The sequence below is a fragment of the Crotalus tigris genome, unplaced genomic scaffold, assembly GCF_016545835.1.
Source record: "Crotalus tigris isolate CLP2741 ecotype Arizona unplaced genomic scaffold, ASM1654583v1 scf7180000018068.1947079, whole genome shotgun sequence".
NCBI classification, from domain to species: domain Eukaryota; kingdom Metazoa; phylum Chordata; class Lepidosauria; order Squamata; family Viperidae; genus Crotalus; species Crotalus tigris.
This window is the reverse complement of record NW_024096805.1, coordinates 299441-316819: the sequence shown is the minus strand read 5'-3', so window position 1 is coordinate 316819 and position 17379 is coordinate 299441. Positions and strand designations below refer to the sequence as shown.

Sequence of the window (17379 nt, the reverse complement as noted above, 5' to 3'; positions counted from 1 at the left end):
AATAACTTCTGCATTTTAGAAAACAAGCCTTGTTCATCACTTCATATCACAGAAGGATTTGCTTGGCTGTTTTTCCAAACTTTATGCTGGATTAAATGACCTGAACCCACTTCTCTCTCTCTCTCTCTCTCTCTCTCTCTCTCTCTCTCTCTCTCTCTCTCTCTCTCATCTATCTATCTATCTATCTATCTATCTATCTATCTATCTATCTATCTATCTATGATCTATATATCATCTATGAACTATCTATTCTCTCTCTCTCTCTCTCTCCATCTATCTATCATCTATGATCTATCTACATCTATGATCTATCTATTCTCTCTCTCTATCTATGATCTATCTACATCTATCTATCTATCTATCTATCTATCTATCTATCTATCTATCTATCTATCATCTATGATCTATCTACATCTATGATCTATCTATTCTCTCTCTCTATCTATCTATGATCTATCTACATCTATCTATCTATCTATCTATCTATCTATCTATCTATCTATCTATCTATCTATCTATCTATCATCTATGATCTATCTACATCTATGACAGTGGTTCTCAACCTGTGGGTCGGGACCCCATTTGGGGTCAAATGACCATTTCACGGGGGTCGCCAAACCATGCTGTCCGCCATTTTTTTCCCTTTTCCCTAGCTGTCCTACTCCCTCTTATTGGTGGCCACACCCACTTGGGGGTCACCACAACATGGGGAACTGTATTATGGGGTCACGGCATTAGAAAGGTTGAGAATCACTGATCTATGATCTCTCTCTCTCTCTCTCTCTCTCTCCTATGATCTATCTATATCTATCTATCTATCTATCTATCTATCTATCTATCTATCTATCTATCTATCTATCTATCTATCTATCTATCTATCTATCTATCTATGCCCCATTTTATAATTTGGAGCATTGTCAAGGCATGTCTGCATGCCACCAAGTAAACAATTTTGTCGCTGCTTTTTTTTAAGCAGGAAATGCAGCACACAAAATCTGGGCCTGTAGAGAAAAAAATGTAAGCTTTTCGTTTGAAGTCTGTTCACCTGAAGGCTTAAGGAGCACCTGAAGGATAAGGTTCCATGAAGGGCCTGCACGGAGCAGATCAGAAAGTCAAGGTTTCCAATCAATCTTTATTACAGTCACAAACCAGCAAAACAGACAAGATTGTGGGGGAGCAACTTGACTTCTTTATCACCCCCTCCCCCTGCAAAGGACCCAGTCCTCTACTTCAGGCTAGAGCAAGGGTCTTCAAACTTGGCCCTTTTATGACTCGTAGACTTCAACTTCCAAAATTCCTCAGCCAGCATGGCTTGGCTTGGAAACCTCTCCCTTTCCCCTCAGCATGGCTGGCTCAGGAATTCTGGGAGTTGAAGTTCACAAGTTGTAAAAGGGCCAGGTTTGAAGACCCCTAGTCCAGAGCCATTGGAGGAATGTCATGATGTGGGGTGGCTGAAGGGGCAGAGACAGGTTGATAGGGGGAGTTAAAGCACCCATGCCTTTGCAAGTGTGGGTGGGCTGCCATGTGCCTGAATTTTGATAAAGTGACCCTGGGGGTCACAGCAATGGCCGTAATTTCAGGGTCTGGGCACAACGACCATACCTTCAGTGCCATTGTAACTGCGAATGATTGTTGAACAAATGCTTATTAACTGGGGACTATCTCTAAGTCCCTTGAGCAAGAAGGCAAGTTTCAACACAGCATGGACCCAGCACTAAATAAAATAAATTAAAATAAATTCATTTCCCTGAATACGTAGGGCAGGCTTATTAATGTTGTCCATGCAGGGGAGGAAGCATGGAGTAAAAATAGGTGACAATAGTCCCTTAAACTCAGAAATATCTTAATAAAGTGGTCGTCCCGAAAGTGCTTTTTTTCAACAGGCAAATGGACTTTGTCCTTGCAAGCGTTTCACTTCTCATCCGAGAAGCTTCTTCAGTTCTGACTGAATGGTGGGGAATGGACAGAGGGGGAGGGATATGACACCAGCTATCTCCTGTTTACAGCACAGTCCTTTCAGCAGTTCCACGCCCATTTGCATTATTCAGGTGACCCTGGGGGCACAGATAAACCTCCAAGTGGCCTCAAGGACTCTCAGAGAGAGTACTAACAACCAGATGACTGCAAGGAATATAAATCCTTTCATCCTCCACCATTCAGTAAAAACTGAAGAGGCTTCTTGAATGAGAAGCGAAATGTCTTCAAGAGAAAAAAAATACAGTTGCCTTTTGAAAAAGCGGCTTTGGGATTGAGAATCTCCACAGACATTAATAAAGTGGTGATACTCAGTTACTAGATCAGGGGTAGGCAACTTTGGCTCTTTTATGGCTCGTGGACTTCAACTCCCAGAATTCCTGAGCCAGCCACGCTGAGGGGAAAGGGAGAGGTTTCCAAGCTGAGCCATGCTGGCTCAGGAATTCTGGGAGTTGAAGTCCACGAGTCATAAAGCGGCCTAGGCCTAGGCTGAGAGAAAAGGGAGAGCTTTCTATGCTTAGCTATGCTGGCTCAGGAATTCTGGAAGTTGAAGTCCACGAGTCATAAAAGAGTCAAGGTTGCCTACCCCTGTACTAGATGAAAGATCAAACTATGCCACTGAATGTCATGCTCTGATACATTAATCCACACGTGTGTACAAACACAGTGAAAAAGCACTCCACACACCATACCAACTGCGCTTCAGTAATTCAAGGAGCCAGAGAGTTTAAAGTCGATTCTCAGTTTGCTAAGGCTTGGTATAATGTTCATTTCTTGATGCAATTCGCACTTGTACACTCGCACCCTTTTCTCTCTCTTTCACACACACACACACACACACAGACACACACACACTGTACCCCCACATGCTGAGTTATAGCTTTCACCAGAACTGAAATGCTTCACTTTCCACATGTTACAAGCTTTGATTTAAATGCTCTTTTGTTTCAAAACTATCCCTCGGGGGTTCATCCCCTTGACTATATCAGTAGATACGAGCATGTGTGCAAGACGGCTGAGGATAAAAACTTCATACTCCAGGATCTGCTTATGTGCAACGTTGGAAATTAAGATTGGCCATCACAATCTCTTTTTTAAATCCTTTCAACCCTAGAGCTTCTTCTTCCTATCTTTTCCTTTTTTTTTCTTTTTACCCCCCTTTTAGAAAGCCCCGAAAACTGTAATATGAAATTGACCGGAAAAGAGGCTTCTGTTTGTGACATGAGGCTAAATCTAACCAGATCCATTGGTGAATTGCAACAGATGGTGGGGCTGCAAGACAGAAGGCTGTCTCTAATCATAGGGAAAATGACCGGCTTGCCTCAACATGTTTTATAGATTCCAGCAAACTTTACGCCCTAATCCATTTTTAGAACAAAAAACATCTGGGCTATAAATCCTCTAATCTGCCAAAACATGCTATTAAATCCCATGATTTGTTGAAAAACAGCAAGATTAAAGAAAGGAAATATAAAATGGCTAACTGCCGTGTTAGGGAAGTGTTATTAATACTCTTTTCTTTTGTCTCAATTATGAATGTTGTGTTCCTAAAGAGCCTTGTCTAATCATGTCAGATTACACATCCTCGGTTGTATGGCTCGGGCCTTCTATCTGATCCGCCGCTTGCCAAAGAATGCGCAACACGGACTCCTTGCACAACGCTTTGAAACCTTGCGGGTGGGGGGGGGAGAGAGGAACTGGTGTCAGATTGGTTCAGACTAACCCTGCTAAGAATCTTTGGATTGCTGCCATGGTGTGCGCATGGGTTTTTGTTTGCTTTTTTTAAATCTCCCCCTAAAAATCGTTTTGGAAGAAACAGAGCTGGCAGTTCTAGCTTGCTTTAGAAACTGAAACCAAGGATTTGGAGAACTTTCCAATCTCTGCAGGAAAAGGAAGCCGTTACAGATCTTTCATGCATTACGAAGAATGAAGTGTCGGATCATAGTTTGGCCTGGGATCTGCAAGATAAAGCAGGCAATGTCGTTCTGTTTGCAGGCGTCCTTATTTTGACAAAGACAAGCAAAATTAAACCTCTGGGTTGCAATGCCCTAGTTTAGCCTGTTCCCTGAGAAGTCTAGCTTTCTGTTCTTATGTACGTTAGACCTAGACCAGTGGTGGCGAACCTATGGCACGTGTGCCAGACGCGGCACTCGGAGCCTCCCCCCACGACCCCCTCCTCACCAGCAGCCCCCCTGGAGGAGAGTCACTCGCGAGCGTGGCCCACACGGAACAGCGCAGCCAAGGACATGACAGCCAGGCAGTGTAGACAAGACTCTGCCCTCACACCCCATCCCGTACAGTTGATTGTGCAGGGTGCAGGCAGAGGGTGTGGCCGCCATAGCGCTGCTGGGCTGCCTGGGCGATCTGCGGCAGGCCCTGGAGGCGGTGAGTGGCCCTGCGGGCAGGCGGGATGGAGAACGGGGTAGGGGCGGGGCAGGGGGCGGGGTCAGTTTTTGGGCACTCGGTCTCTAAAAGGTTCACCATCACTGACCTAGACCCTGGATGAGCAGATTAATACAGGTCTGCTCCCTTCATTAATCTCCAGGGACTGTACAATCTCTGCAGTGCTAAGGAATTCTGGGAGTTGAAGTCCACAACTCATAAAAGAGCCAAGGTTGCCTACCCTGCGCTATACAGATAAACCTGGTCAGTTCTGTCATCAGGTCCAAACAGCCTAGTTGCATTCACAGAACGCTTTAACCTAGTGATTGCAGTAATCTTTTCCTACACTGATAGAAAACCATACCCACAGAGAAAGAGAAATAGAGAGAGAGACACACACACAACTAACCACTGTTTTAACCAAACTTTGTATGACATGCAAACTCGTCCGTTGGTCTTTGGCTTGTTATGTGTGTCATGCAAAAACAGCTACCGTGATGCTCTTTGAATGCTTGTCCTTCTTGCTTCTAGATTGGCTGTTTCTAGCCTAAGCAGATGTCTCCATTCAATGCCTACAAGTAGCCAGGATCGGTCAAGAGCAGCAGGAAGGCAAGAATCAGCTTTCTATCGTCAGCTATTGACTCTAATCCAGAGGTCTTCAAACGTGGCCCTTTTATGACTTGTGGACTTCAGCTCCCAGAATTCCTCAGCCAGCGTGCCTGGTTGAGGAATTCTGGGAGTTGAAGTCCACAAGTCATAAAAGGGCTCAGTCTGAAGACCCCTGCTCTAATCCTAAAGTAGCTACCAGTAAGGAGGAAGCGTCAATAGGGAGGGAGAGGAAGTGGGCAGGCTCCAGTATCCTAGATAGCATGTACCATGATCCAGTCTATTACCCCCCAAAAGCCCTTTTCTGTATCTGTCTTATAAAGATATGTGGGATGAAGTCTGCGTTGTTAACAATAGCTTAAATATGTTATCTTTTGGTCCACAGTTTCCCATGGTTTATTAATGGTATAACACATTAATTCTCCTTACAAGAGTGACCTTTACAACTCCAGTCATCCTCACAGCTTTTATCCAATTACATTATCACTCATTACAGGTACAGCCTTTCAAAATCTACATGTCGGTGAAAGGGGAGGAGGAAAATGGCAAGGATTCCAAAGGATGGAGAAAAAAGGCTAGGAAGTCGGAAAGAGAAAAATTACGAAGCTGCTTAGAGTCCTGATGCCCTCTCTTAAATGTGGACATCTGGTGGGACCTGGAAAGCAAGCCTTTTCTCTATCCGTCCTCATTTTATGGAACAGATTCCCTGTTGCAGTGTGGTGGGTCCCTATCTTCCTTGCTTTCTGGAAGGTTGTTAAGATTTCCTACTAGCACGGAATGGAGAGGATGTGTGTTTCTGAGAGAACTGTGTTATACTATCTGGTGGGTTGTAGGTGTGATTTTAATCATGTCCAATGTTCCTTTAAGCCTTCAGACCTTGTTCTGCCATCTGAAACAAGCCAGGAGATTAGAAGCAACGAGATAAGGCTTTCCAAACCTAATATGTTTTTAGTGGTGCACATTTACCGTACTTCTATGTTTCCTTCACTTACTGTCTATGAAAAAGAAGAAGAGGACTAGATAAAGGAGACTATTTGTAGCCCAGGGTTGGAATGAGGGGTCCTTGGTGCTCTCTGAGCTTGGTTGCTTTCCTGCAGATGTTTCATTACTAATTTGTACTAGTTTGGGGAATGAAACGTCTGCAAGAAAACAACCAAACCCGGAGAGTACCAAGGACTCTTCATTTAGAACAGTGGTTCTCAACCTGTGGGTCGGGACCCCAGTTGGGGTCGAACGACCATTTCACAGGGGTCGCCAAACAAGGCTGTCCGCCATTTTTCCCCCTTTTCTTTGGCCACGCCCCTGGCACCCGGTGATGTATAAGTGGTTGGGGGTCACCACAACATAGGGAACTGTATTATGGGGTCGCGGCATTAGAAAGGTTGAGAACCACTGATTTAGAATATAATACAGAATAGTCAATACAAAATAACAGAGTTGGAAAGGACCTTGGAGGTCTTCTAGACCAACCCCCTGATTAGGCAGGAAACCCTATACCAGGGGTAGGCAACCTTGGTTCTTTGATGACTTGTGGACTTCAACTCCCAGAATTCTTGAGCCAGCCATGCTGAGGGGAAAGGGAGAGGTTTCCAAGCTGAGCCATGCTGGCTCAGGAATTCTGGGAGTTGAAGTCCATGTGTCATAAAAGAGCCACGGTTGCCTACCCCTGTCCTAAGTCCTCCTGTTCTAAGCGGTGAGACTCCTAGACCAGGGATAGGCAACCTTGGCTCTTTGATGACTTGTGGACTTCAACTCCCAGAATTCCTGAGCCAGCCATGCTGAGGGGAAAGGGAGAGGTTTCTATGCTGAGCCATGCTGGCTCAGGAATTCTGGGAGTTGAAGTCCACGAGTCATAAAAGAGCCAAGGTTGCCTACCCCTGCCCTATACCTTTCGACTTAACAACAGTTTGTTTAATGATCACTCAAAGTTACAACAGCAGCAGCAAAAACAGAAACCGTTTTTCACACTTAAAACCGTTGCAGCATCCCCGTGGTCATGTGATCAAAATTCAGGCACTGGCCAGGTGACTCATATTTATGACGGTTGCAGTGTCCCTGGGTCACCTTTTGATCTGACAAGCAAAGTCCATGGGGAAGGCAGATTCACTTAACCTCCGTGTTACTAACTTAACAACTGCAGAGGTTCACTTAACATATGTGGCAAGAAAAGTCATAAAATGGGGCAAAACTCAGTATATGTCTCACTTAGCAATAGAACTTTTGAACTCAGTTGTGGTTTTAAGTTGAGGACTACCTGAATCACTATAAATCTTAATGCACTATGTGGTTTTTTTTTCAACACATTGATTTTTGTATAATACATCTGAAAATTAGACCTTCTATTATTTAGATGGCTTAGACTATTGAGAAAAGAGAGAGCAATATATTCTATTGATATTAACTTACAATTTAAGATGCTAATATTATAAGCATACATTTATTTGGCTTTTTCGTTCGCAGTTAACTATACTATTGACCAAGAACCAGTACAACTCACATCTATAATTGTATTGTTGAATATGTGTTATATTCTAGAAGGCTTGTGAACGGTAAGGGGGAGATCGGAAGGTCTGTAGGAAACAAATGGTTCCCTTAATCAATCTTATCTCTTTGCAAACCCTTGAAAAATGGCTCAGATATTTGTAATCCAATCACAGGATATGCGAGAGAGGGCATAGCACAGTGGTGGCGAACCTATGGCACGCGTGCCAGAGACGGCACTCATAGCCTTCTCTGTGGGCACGCGTGCCATGCCCCGGAGATGGCAACCATCCCTCTTCAACCAGCTGTCCACTAACTCACTGAGGTCCCACGTAGCCGGATGCATCCCAGCACAGCTGGTTTCCCTCCCCCCAGTCCCGTCCCTCCTGGCCTTGCATGCTCTTCTTTTCCAGGGCACGACCCACTACATCACCTCAGCCAGCTGTCCAGCTCCAGAGTGCGCCAGTCAAGGAGCTGGCAGGCTGTGGCTGCTGACGGACACCATCGGCTCCCATGCACTCGCTGGCCTCTGTGTGCGGGAGCCGATGGTGTCAGGCAGCAGCTAGTCTGGCCCCTGCCTCACCTTGCCCCATGGAAATGGCACCCTGCCTCGCCTTGCCTCACCCTGCAGGACGAGCCTCCTGCCCACCACCCCACCTGCCAGAGAGACCCCCTAGGTCTCCCCCAACCCGGCCCGGTCCCTACAGGCATCTATCCCCACGAGCAATATCGAGGTGACCCTGCCACTTTGGCCACACCCACCCAGTCTGCCATGACCACCACAGCCATGCCCACCCAGTGGGCCACACCCAGCTAGCACTTGGCGATACATAAGTGGGTTTTGGGTTGCAGTTTGGGCACTCGGTCTCTAAAAAGTTCACCACCACTGCCATAGCAGCTTAAGAGGCCCATAGGCTACGAATGGCTGACTTCAAGCATAATAGATCTCCTTACCTATTGTGTTGACTCTGGCTGATGGACTAGCTAACGTTGCTGGCATCGAAGATTTCAACGAGCTGCACCCACTGTTTATTCTCAACGATGGCAGGTGAGGAGAAGTAGGTGACGAGGGAGACTTGCTGTCGTTTGTCTTGGGCTTGGCTGAGAGATTCAACGGCTGAGCCACATCATCCTAAAATGGAAAGAAGAAGACCAAGCCATGAGATGCGCCGTAGGGTTGCTGATTCGGCCATCACTGATTGGGGCTCCTTGTCAACTTGGATGTCAGATGTAATTTCACTCTCTGTATTCATGAGATTCCTTCATCCCTCTAAAAGAGGACACGGTTTGCAATCAAAACCTCTGTAAAAATCCACAAAGTTGGGAGAAGGGAAGGAACTTTAGTCTGAAAGCAGCTGGAAAGGAGAAGGCCCTTGTCTTTAACATGACATCCTCTAAAGAGTCTTTGCTCTTTAGGTTCTGAGAACCTCTGCATCTTGCTTCTTTTTTCCCTACTGTCCTCACCTAACCAGTGAACCTGTCCCTCTGCGTGCTTATAAAGGTAAGGTAAAAGTGTCCCTGTGGATTTCACTCAGTGGTGGGATTCAGCTGGTTCGCACCATGTCGGCAGAACCGGTAGCTAATTTTTGGTTGCCCATGCCCAGAATGGACTTCCGGAAGCGGCATCCACACAGAGAACTGGTTGTTCACATATTTGAATCCCACCACTGTTTTTACTCCACTAGTCATTGCCAACTATAGGAGGTGGTGCTCATCTCTATTTGATCCAGTGCTGTCCTATAGTGCAGGGGTCCCCAACTCCTGGTCCATGGACCAGTACCGGGCCGCAGCATGCCAGCAACCAGTCTGCACAAACAAGAAAAGCCCCATCCGCGAGATGCAGGCAGCACACAAAACTACGCAGTGTCCGGTCCATGGAAAAACCTCTCTCCACAGAACCAGTCCCTGGTGCCCAAAAGGTTGGGCACCTCTGCTATAGGGAGGGGGATACATTCCCCCAGTCAGGTGGCCAGTGTGACGTCATGGAGCGCTGTTACATTCCCACCGAAGTGGTACCTATTTATCTGCTCGCCTTTACATGATTTCAATCTGCTAGGCTGGCAAGTTGCTGGAGCGAGGATGGGAGCTCACTTCATTGCATGGAGCTCAGGTTTGGAACCTAGCCTGCTGGCTTTCCTGCCAACCAGCCCAGTGTCATAGGCACCGCCCCGCCCCGCGGCTTTATGCCCTCACATAAATGCAGTCCTCAGCTTACAACCATAATTGAGCCCCACATTTGCGGCCGTAAGTCGTGATTGTTATAAACGGGTCACAGTGTGTGAGTAGCCCCAATTTTACAACCTATTTGGCCGTGGCTATTCCATGAACCCTGTGGTTTATTCATTTATTTAGCGTGTGGCAAACACTGCAGTTGAAACGAACACCGCGGTTGTTACATGAACGTGTGGTTGTTAAGCAAACCCATTCTTGGCTCTGGGCCAGGTTATTATTTTTTTTGCCAGAATCTAGAAGAAAGTGCTGGTTTCCGGGAAAAATGTTGTAAATCGTGGCCATGTGATCACAGGGTTCTGGAAATGGCTATGTTGTTCTGAGTGGCAAAATGCAGTCACGTGGCTGTGGGAGGAGGGCAAATTTTAGAACTTTGAAAATGGGTTGTTGGTATCTTTTTCTTTGGGCATGGGTTTGTCCATCATAACTCCAAACAGCTGCTAAGTAATTGGTTATAAATCAAGGACCACCTATACATATATGAGAGCTTTCTTTTAAGTTAAAGGTCGTTATTTAAGATTTATGATAACCTTTATTGTCATTTTTTTTACTGTGGGCACAATGGCACACATCAAAAATGGAATTTAGTTGCCTGCTCTCAAAGTGAAACACATACACGACACACACCTAAACATATATATGCAACATATTTATTTATTTATTTATTTATTTATTTATTTATGAGACTTATATACCGCTTTAAGTGCAAGCACTCTCTAAGCGGTGTACACCAGTAAGCAATGTATATATATATATATTTACATTGCCCCCAACAATCTGGGTCCCCATTTTACCTACCCCGGAAGGATAGAAGGCTGAGTCAACCTTGAGTCGGTGAGATTTGAACTGCTGACCTGCTGAACACAGTCAGCTAAAGTGGCCTGCAGTACTGCACTCTAACTGCTGCGCCAGAATATGTATAGATGCACACCTTTACATATACATAACAAATAAGTATTAAATACTGTCCATCTTGAATATATAACGGAAGGAAGAAGCCTGAGAGTTCGCAAGGTTAATGCTGTATGGAATGAAACTCTGGCTGAATCTGGATGTTCTGCTTCGGATACCACGAAACCCCCTCCTCCCAGAAGGTAACAAGGAGAACAGGTCGTGGAGAGGATGTGTAGTGTCCCAGGTAATCTTACGGACCCTGCTCAAGCAACGCTTCTGTGTTATGTCCTGGATGGGAGGGAGGGAACTGCCAATGATCTTTTTGGCCATCCTCACCATTCTCTGCACCGCCTTCCTGTCTGAAGCAGGGATGCTTCCAAACCAGACTGTGATGCTGTATGACAGGATGCTCTCGATCGTCCCCCTGTAGAAAGTGGTCAGGACAGGGGAAGGAAGATGTGCTTTTCTCATGCAACGCAGAAAATACAAGCGCTACTGTGCACGCTTCACCAGTTTCTCACTGTTGAGCGACCAAGCCAGCCTTGTCACCTCCAAGATGCAGCAGTACCACCTGCCCCCCACGTGAATTCAAACGCTGCTACTTCTTTTGGCTCCTCTTTAACTGAACTCAATCCCAGCTTCAAACACGGGGCAAGGGCAAGGGAAGCAAAAGATTTGGCCCACCGCAGTTTAAAGGTGCCAAGCCACTGCATTGGAGGTGCAGGGAGGCATTTACGATTAGACCACTGCAAAAACGGAGCTAGACCACGGTATCAGTAAAATAGCTCCGTTTTTGAGAGGCAAAAGAGAGAGGAAAAAAAAAAAATAAAAAAAAAATAAGAATAATAATATTTAAAAAACAATAAATAAATAAATTCAAAAGAAAAGTAAAAACAAACAAACTCGAAGGACAGACTTGATGGACCACTAAGGTCCTTTTTTCTGCCGTCAGTTTTCTATGCTTCTACGAAAAGGGTTTGGGAAGATGGATGGTTGAGGTACCACTTTGGTAGCAACATCAACTGTTGCTCTTAACCCCTCTTTTCTATTGCAGGAGAGAGATCACAATTAACTACGAGAGTCTTCTGATTGTGGCGGCTTGAAAGACTAACCAATAAACGCATACATAAAGAAGTGTCTACACTAGGCTTTTACAAGATCCCAGCTTTTGTTTATTTATTTGTTGTGATATAACCTCAGAGCCAGCATGCCTGTGTACTTGTCAAAATAACGGAGCATAATGTAAGCCAGCACCAATCTTGATTATTAGGGTGAGAAGGTTCTGAATGCACATTAAAGTTGGCCTTGCTTATAGAAGCTGAATTTCTGTGATATATGCTCTGTTGCATATATCAAAAGCTAATGATCTCATCTGTGAAGAAGATACATCACAAACTATAGGGGGGGAGATACAATTACCGCACAATACATTAGTGTTGCATTGCTAGGATGGGTTTATATTAATTAGGTAGATGCCATTTCCTTTTTTCCCTACAAAAGAAAGCCATCGTTATGAGAGGCTACCATGCTAGTCTTTTATGCTTCATCTAAGTTTGGTTTTAAGAGCATTCCCTGGATATGAGTGCTGAAAACTCATATTCAACTTCATGGCCAAATTTTTAATTTCCCTCCTGCAGGGCTGAAGGTGCCATCCATTCGATGGCACCTTCAGCCCTGTAGAGCAGGGAAATTAGAGTAGAGCAGGGAAATTCAGCAGTAGAGTAGGGAAATTCAGCAGTAGAGCAGGGGTCTTCAAACATGGCCCTTTTATGACTTGTGGACTTCAACTCCCAGAATTCCTCAGCCAGCCTGCCTGGCTGAGGAATTCTGGGAGTTGAAGTCCATAAGTCATAAAAGGGCCAGGTTTGAAGACCCCTGCAGTAGAGGAATGACATTTAAACAGGAGTGGAGCACAAGCTTGGTCAGCCAAGGACATTTTGTAGGTTGTGATTTACTGATCACCACAATGTGAGACTGCCCTGTCCAATGTCATGTGTCTGACCTATTCCCAGATGTTATTCTATTTGAAAAATAAGATATAATAAAATATAAAAGTCATTCTAGCTTGTGCAATAAGAGAAAAGCACTAGCCTCCATAGGGAGAAGCAAATAACAAAAATGATCGTAGTAACATTATGGTTTATGCATAGGGTTTGCGGTTTACATTGTAAGATCTCAACATTCATTTTGTTACTCTGGTTAAACTGTGGGTACCTTGGTGGTCAAACCATGAGCAGATCCCTTACTTTCAGATTGTCTAAATCAGTGGTAGGCAACCTTGGCTCTTTTATGACTCGTGGACTTCAACTCCCAGAATTCCTGAGCCAGCATGGCTCAGCTTAGAAACCTCTCCCTTTCCCCTCAGCATGCCTGGTTCAGGAATTCTGGGAGCTGAAGTCCACGAGTCATAAAAGAGCCAAGGTGGCCTACCCCTGGTCTAAATGCTTCAGAGACACTCAAGTTTTGTTTCAATGTTTCTTTCAAAATTTATTTTTTCTCTTTGTTGCTCCTTGTACTGCTCCATTACTAGCACTCTCATCCATCCATCCATCCATCCATCCATCCATCCATCCTTGAAAGTGGAGTATTTTTAGTGAGCTGACTACATCAATAGCTATTTTATTGTCCTAAACCTCTAAAACAGGGGTCTTCAAACTTGGACCTTTTATGACTTGTGGACTTCAACTCCCAGAATTCCTCAGCCAGGCACGCTGGCTGAGGAATTCTGGGTGTTGAAGTCCACAAGTCATAAAAGGGCCATGTTTGAAGACCCCTGGGTTACAAGAAATATAATTTAAAAAAATCTGAGCAGACCGGTATAATACTGTCTCAACAACCATAAGAAAAGACTGACTCAGGTGATCATCACTAGCACTGATGATGCTACCTAGTGGGGTAATGAAACATCTGCAAGAAAACAACGAAGCCCAGAGAGCACCAGGGACCCCCCCTCCTCAACCCGGTTTCAACCCTGACTATAAATATTCTCCATTATTGGTATCACAGAGAACCATCTAGTCATACTGACATAAGTAGTATATTGTGGGGAATGTGAAGTCTTTTTTTTAATTTCCAAGTGTCTTTACATAAAAAAAAAAAAATCCAAGGAGAGTTGTCTATATGAAATAAGCAACAATCTCAATCATTCACAATTAGAGAAAAAAAAAACCTAAGAAAAGTTGAGCTTTTGAGCCCTTGATATCTTTGGCCTTTGCTTAAAATAACACAAGGGGCTGTTCATGAACCATTCATCAGAAGAAAAGTTCCTAAAATAATACCCGAGATAAAGAAAGGCCACTTGATAGATGAAAGAAATAGAATGAAATAAAAGACAACTCAATATCCCTCAATCTAATTTTGTAAACCGAGTCCCTCTTTTTTTCCGCCGCCTCCTTAATCTTTGAAGCCAGCGTCTCCAAAGGGTACATATTTCTACTTTCCATCGCTTCAAGTAATCCTCGACTTCTAACAGTTCATTTAGTGACTGTTTGAAGTTACAACGGCACTGGAAAAAAGGGACATGACCGTTTTTCACACTTATGACCGCTGCAGCATCTCCATGGTCACATGATCAAAAATTCAGACACTTGGCAGCTGACTCATATTTACGACGGTCGCAGTGTCCTGGGGTGTGTGTGTCATGTGATCCCTTTTTTTTCAACCTTCTGGCAAGCAAAGTTAATGGGGGAAGCCAGATTCACTTAACAACCGTGTTACTAACTTAACAACTGCAGTCATTCACTTAAGAACTGTGGCAAAAAAAGTCGTAAAATGACCTTGGAGGTCATCTAGTCCAACCCCCCACTCAGGCATTTCAGACAAATGGCTGTCCAGTGTTGGAGCATTCACCGCTTCTGCAGGCAGGTTGTTCCACTGGTTAATTGTCCTCACTGTCAGGAAATTCCTCCTTAGTTCTAGGCTGCTTCTCTCCTTGCTTAGTTTCCATCCATTGCCTGTCTTCAGATGCTTTGGAGAATAGCTTGATTCCCTCTTCTTTGGGGCAGCCCCTGAGATACTGGAACACTGCTATCATGTCACTCCTCATCCTTCTCTTTGTTAAACTAGACACCCCCAATTCCAGCAACCATTCCTTATATGTTATTTGGGGGGATTGAATTAGAGAGTTTGCAGAAAATTTGGTGGATGGCATATAATTTTTTAAAAAAACAGCGCAAAAATATTGCTTTACTGTCAGTTGATTTTGTACACTGCTGTCAGGCACAAAAGACCAGATTCGCAAGTGAAGATCCAATGAATCTGACTTATAAGTAGTCCTCAACTTATGATCAGAACGGAGTCTCAAATTTCCATTGCCGAAGTCCGTCTAACTCCAAGCAGGTGTAACCTTTAATTAAGAAGATTCCTGTGCATAGGCTTTTTAGCGATATGGGTAGTCCTCAACATACAACCAGTTGTTCAGTGAGTGATTCCCCATTTTGTGACCCTTTTTTCGGCCATGGTCGTTCAGCAAATCCCCAAAGTTGTGAAGTGAGCCTTGAAGTCATTAAGCGAATCTGGCTTCCCTCATTAACTTTGCCTGTCAGAACCTCTCTAATGAGGCTGCAATTGACAATGCCAGGACCCCAGGCTGGTGCAACTGTCGTACATGCATGCGGGTTCCCAAGTATCATGGGGATGCTGCAATGGACATAAGTGTGAAAACTGGTCATAAGTCATTTTTTTCAGTACAGCTGTAACTTTGAATGGTCCATAAACAAATGGTTGTATGTTGAGGACTACCCATGTCACTAAAAAGCCTATGCACAGGAATCTTCTCAATGAAAGGTTACACCTGCTTGGAGTTAGACGGACTTCAAGGGAGGTTGGGCTTAGTTCGCTTGTGGCTACGTAGGGATTCTAGGCCAGGGGTAGGCAACCTTGGCTCTTTTATGACTCGTGGACTTCAACTCCCAGAATTCCTGAGCCGGCATGAGGGAACTATGCCCCCCTCATGACTTGTGGACTTCAACTCCCAGAATTCCTGAGCCAGCATGGCTCAGCTTGGAAACCTCTCCCTTTTCCCTCAGCATGGCTGGCTCAGGAATTCTGGGAGTTGAAGTCCACGAATCATAAAAAGAGCCAAGGTTGCCTACCCTTGTTCTAGGCTGATCCCTCTTTTACCTCCGCCCCCAGGTTCTGCCATTATTCCTTCTCCTACAACCGGTTTGATTGAGACTCTACAATTCCTAAATCTCAAAAATAAATACTGCATTCAAGTAAAGCAACTATTCTGCTTCCTGTCAATCATTTCTAGCAAGTCAGCCTTTGAGCCAATCGGTTTTATCCTACTTGTTAAATATCACGCTCCCCTCAGCCTTTTGTAAATTGCCGCACATAAATCTAACCTTAATACTGAATCAACCGGGCTGCAACTCTCACCGAAAAAGGAGGGTGGTTTAAAAAAAAAAAATTAAATATGACATTAAAGAACTTTCCTGAGACACAGCTGGGGCTTCATAATAATAGCCAGCATAATAAAGGAGGAGAAACAGGAAATCTTTTTTGTCTTCTTTCAGCCCGGCAAGGACTAAAGTGGCATTCCAGAAACAGACTTCCTTGGGAGTGATTATGAGAGCAGTTCTATTGCCTTCAATGAGCTCTTAATGGTCCTCTAATGGAGCTCCAGTGGTTTTGAGCACTGAATGAAATGATTCATCCTGTGCAATTACATTTGTGTAAAACTGCATTGGCCTATGATAATATAGGCCAGGTGGCCTTAATCACCTGTTGATGCCTACACATTTCTTTTCTGAGGAACAGCCAAGGGAAACTAAGTGCAGAGAAATGTACATCATGTGAACATCCTTGGAAGATATATATATATATATAAATAATATTGGAACAGAGTGTTTTTTTTTAACCCCCACTCAATGTTGCCTCAAACTAATTTACCTTTAAAACAGAAGGACGTGTCAGGGGCAACTAACCAGTAGCATTCGTTGAGTTCACAGCACAGGGGAGTTTATTATTACCATCTATGCACAAGAATCTAGTCAACCAATGGTCAACCAATTGGCACTAGATAAGGTCAATGGAGAGCATCAAAGAATTGAGGCCTTTGAACTATGGTGCTGGAGAAGAATCCTGCAAGTCCCTTGGACTGCAAGGCGATCAAACCGGTCAGTCCTAGAGGAGATCAACCCTGACTGCTCTTTAGAAGGCACAGATCCTGAAGTTGAAACTCAAAATACTTTGGCCACCTAATGAGAAGGAAGGACTCACTGGAGAAGAGCCTAATGCTGGGAAAGATTGAGGGCAATAGAAGAAGGGGACGACAGAGAATGAGGTGGCTGGATGGAGTCACTGAAACAGTAGGCGTGAAATGGACTCCAGAAGATGGTAGAGGACAGGAAGGCCTGGAGGAACGTTGTCCATGGGGTTGCGATGGGTCGGACACGACTTCGCAACTAACAACAACAAAGTCAATGGAATCCACGGGGTCTGGACATGAGTCTTTTGTGGCAATGGAAGGATTCTAAACTGATGACATGTTTAACTCCGCCTTCTAGATCAGCCTGCTCTTCTCCTACAGGTTATCATAAATTACATTAGAATACAGGTAGTCCTAGACTTAAAACCATTAAAACCATTTGTTTAAAGTTAGGCATTGAAAAAAAGTGACTTACATTAAAAATTCCATTCAAAGAGAGCAAGGTATAATCCTAATACAAATGCTGTGTTTACTGGACCTTAATGCAAGAGCATCTTAACACAACATTAAGAATGGTACCTTCTGGGTTCTAAATTTCTGACTGTCACATGTGCAGATTGGATGGGAAACTTTGGGAATGATCTAAGTCTGATTCCCAAAGC

At 44.4% G+C, this 17379-nt stretch overlaps 1 protein-coding gene across 1 annotated transcript in view; it reads right to left on the bottom strand.

Annotated features, from left to right (window-relative positions):
• The window catches only part of SOX5 (SRY-box transcription factor 5), a gene marked incomplete at its 5' end in the record, with an annotated part of 275380 nt that overhangs the window by 60425 nt on the left and 197576 nt on the right, over window positions 1-17379 (bottom strand). Inside the window, one exon of the mRNA XM_039347420.1 lies at window positions 8398-8575. Coding sequence (XP_039203354.1) covers window positions 8398-8575 — 178 coding nt within the window. The remainder of the gene's footprint in view (window positions 1-8397; window positions 8576-17379) is intronic.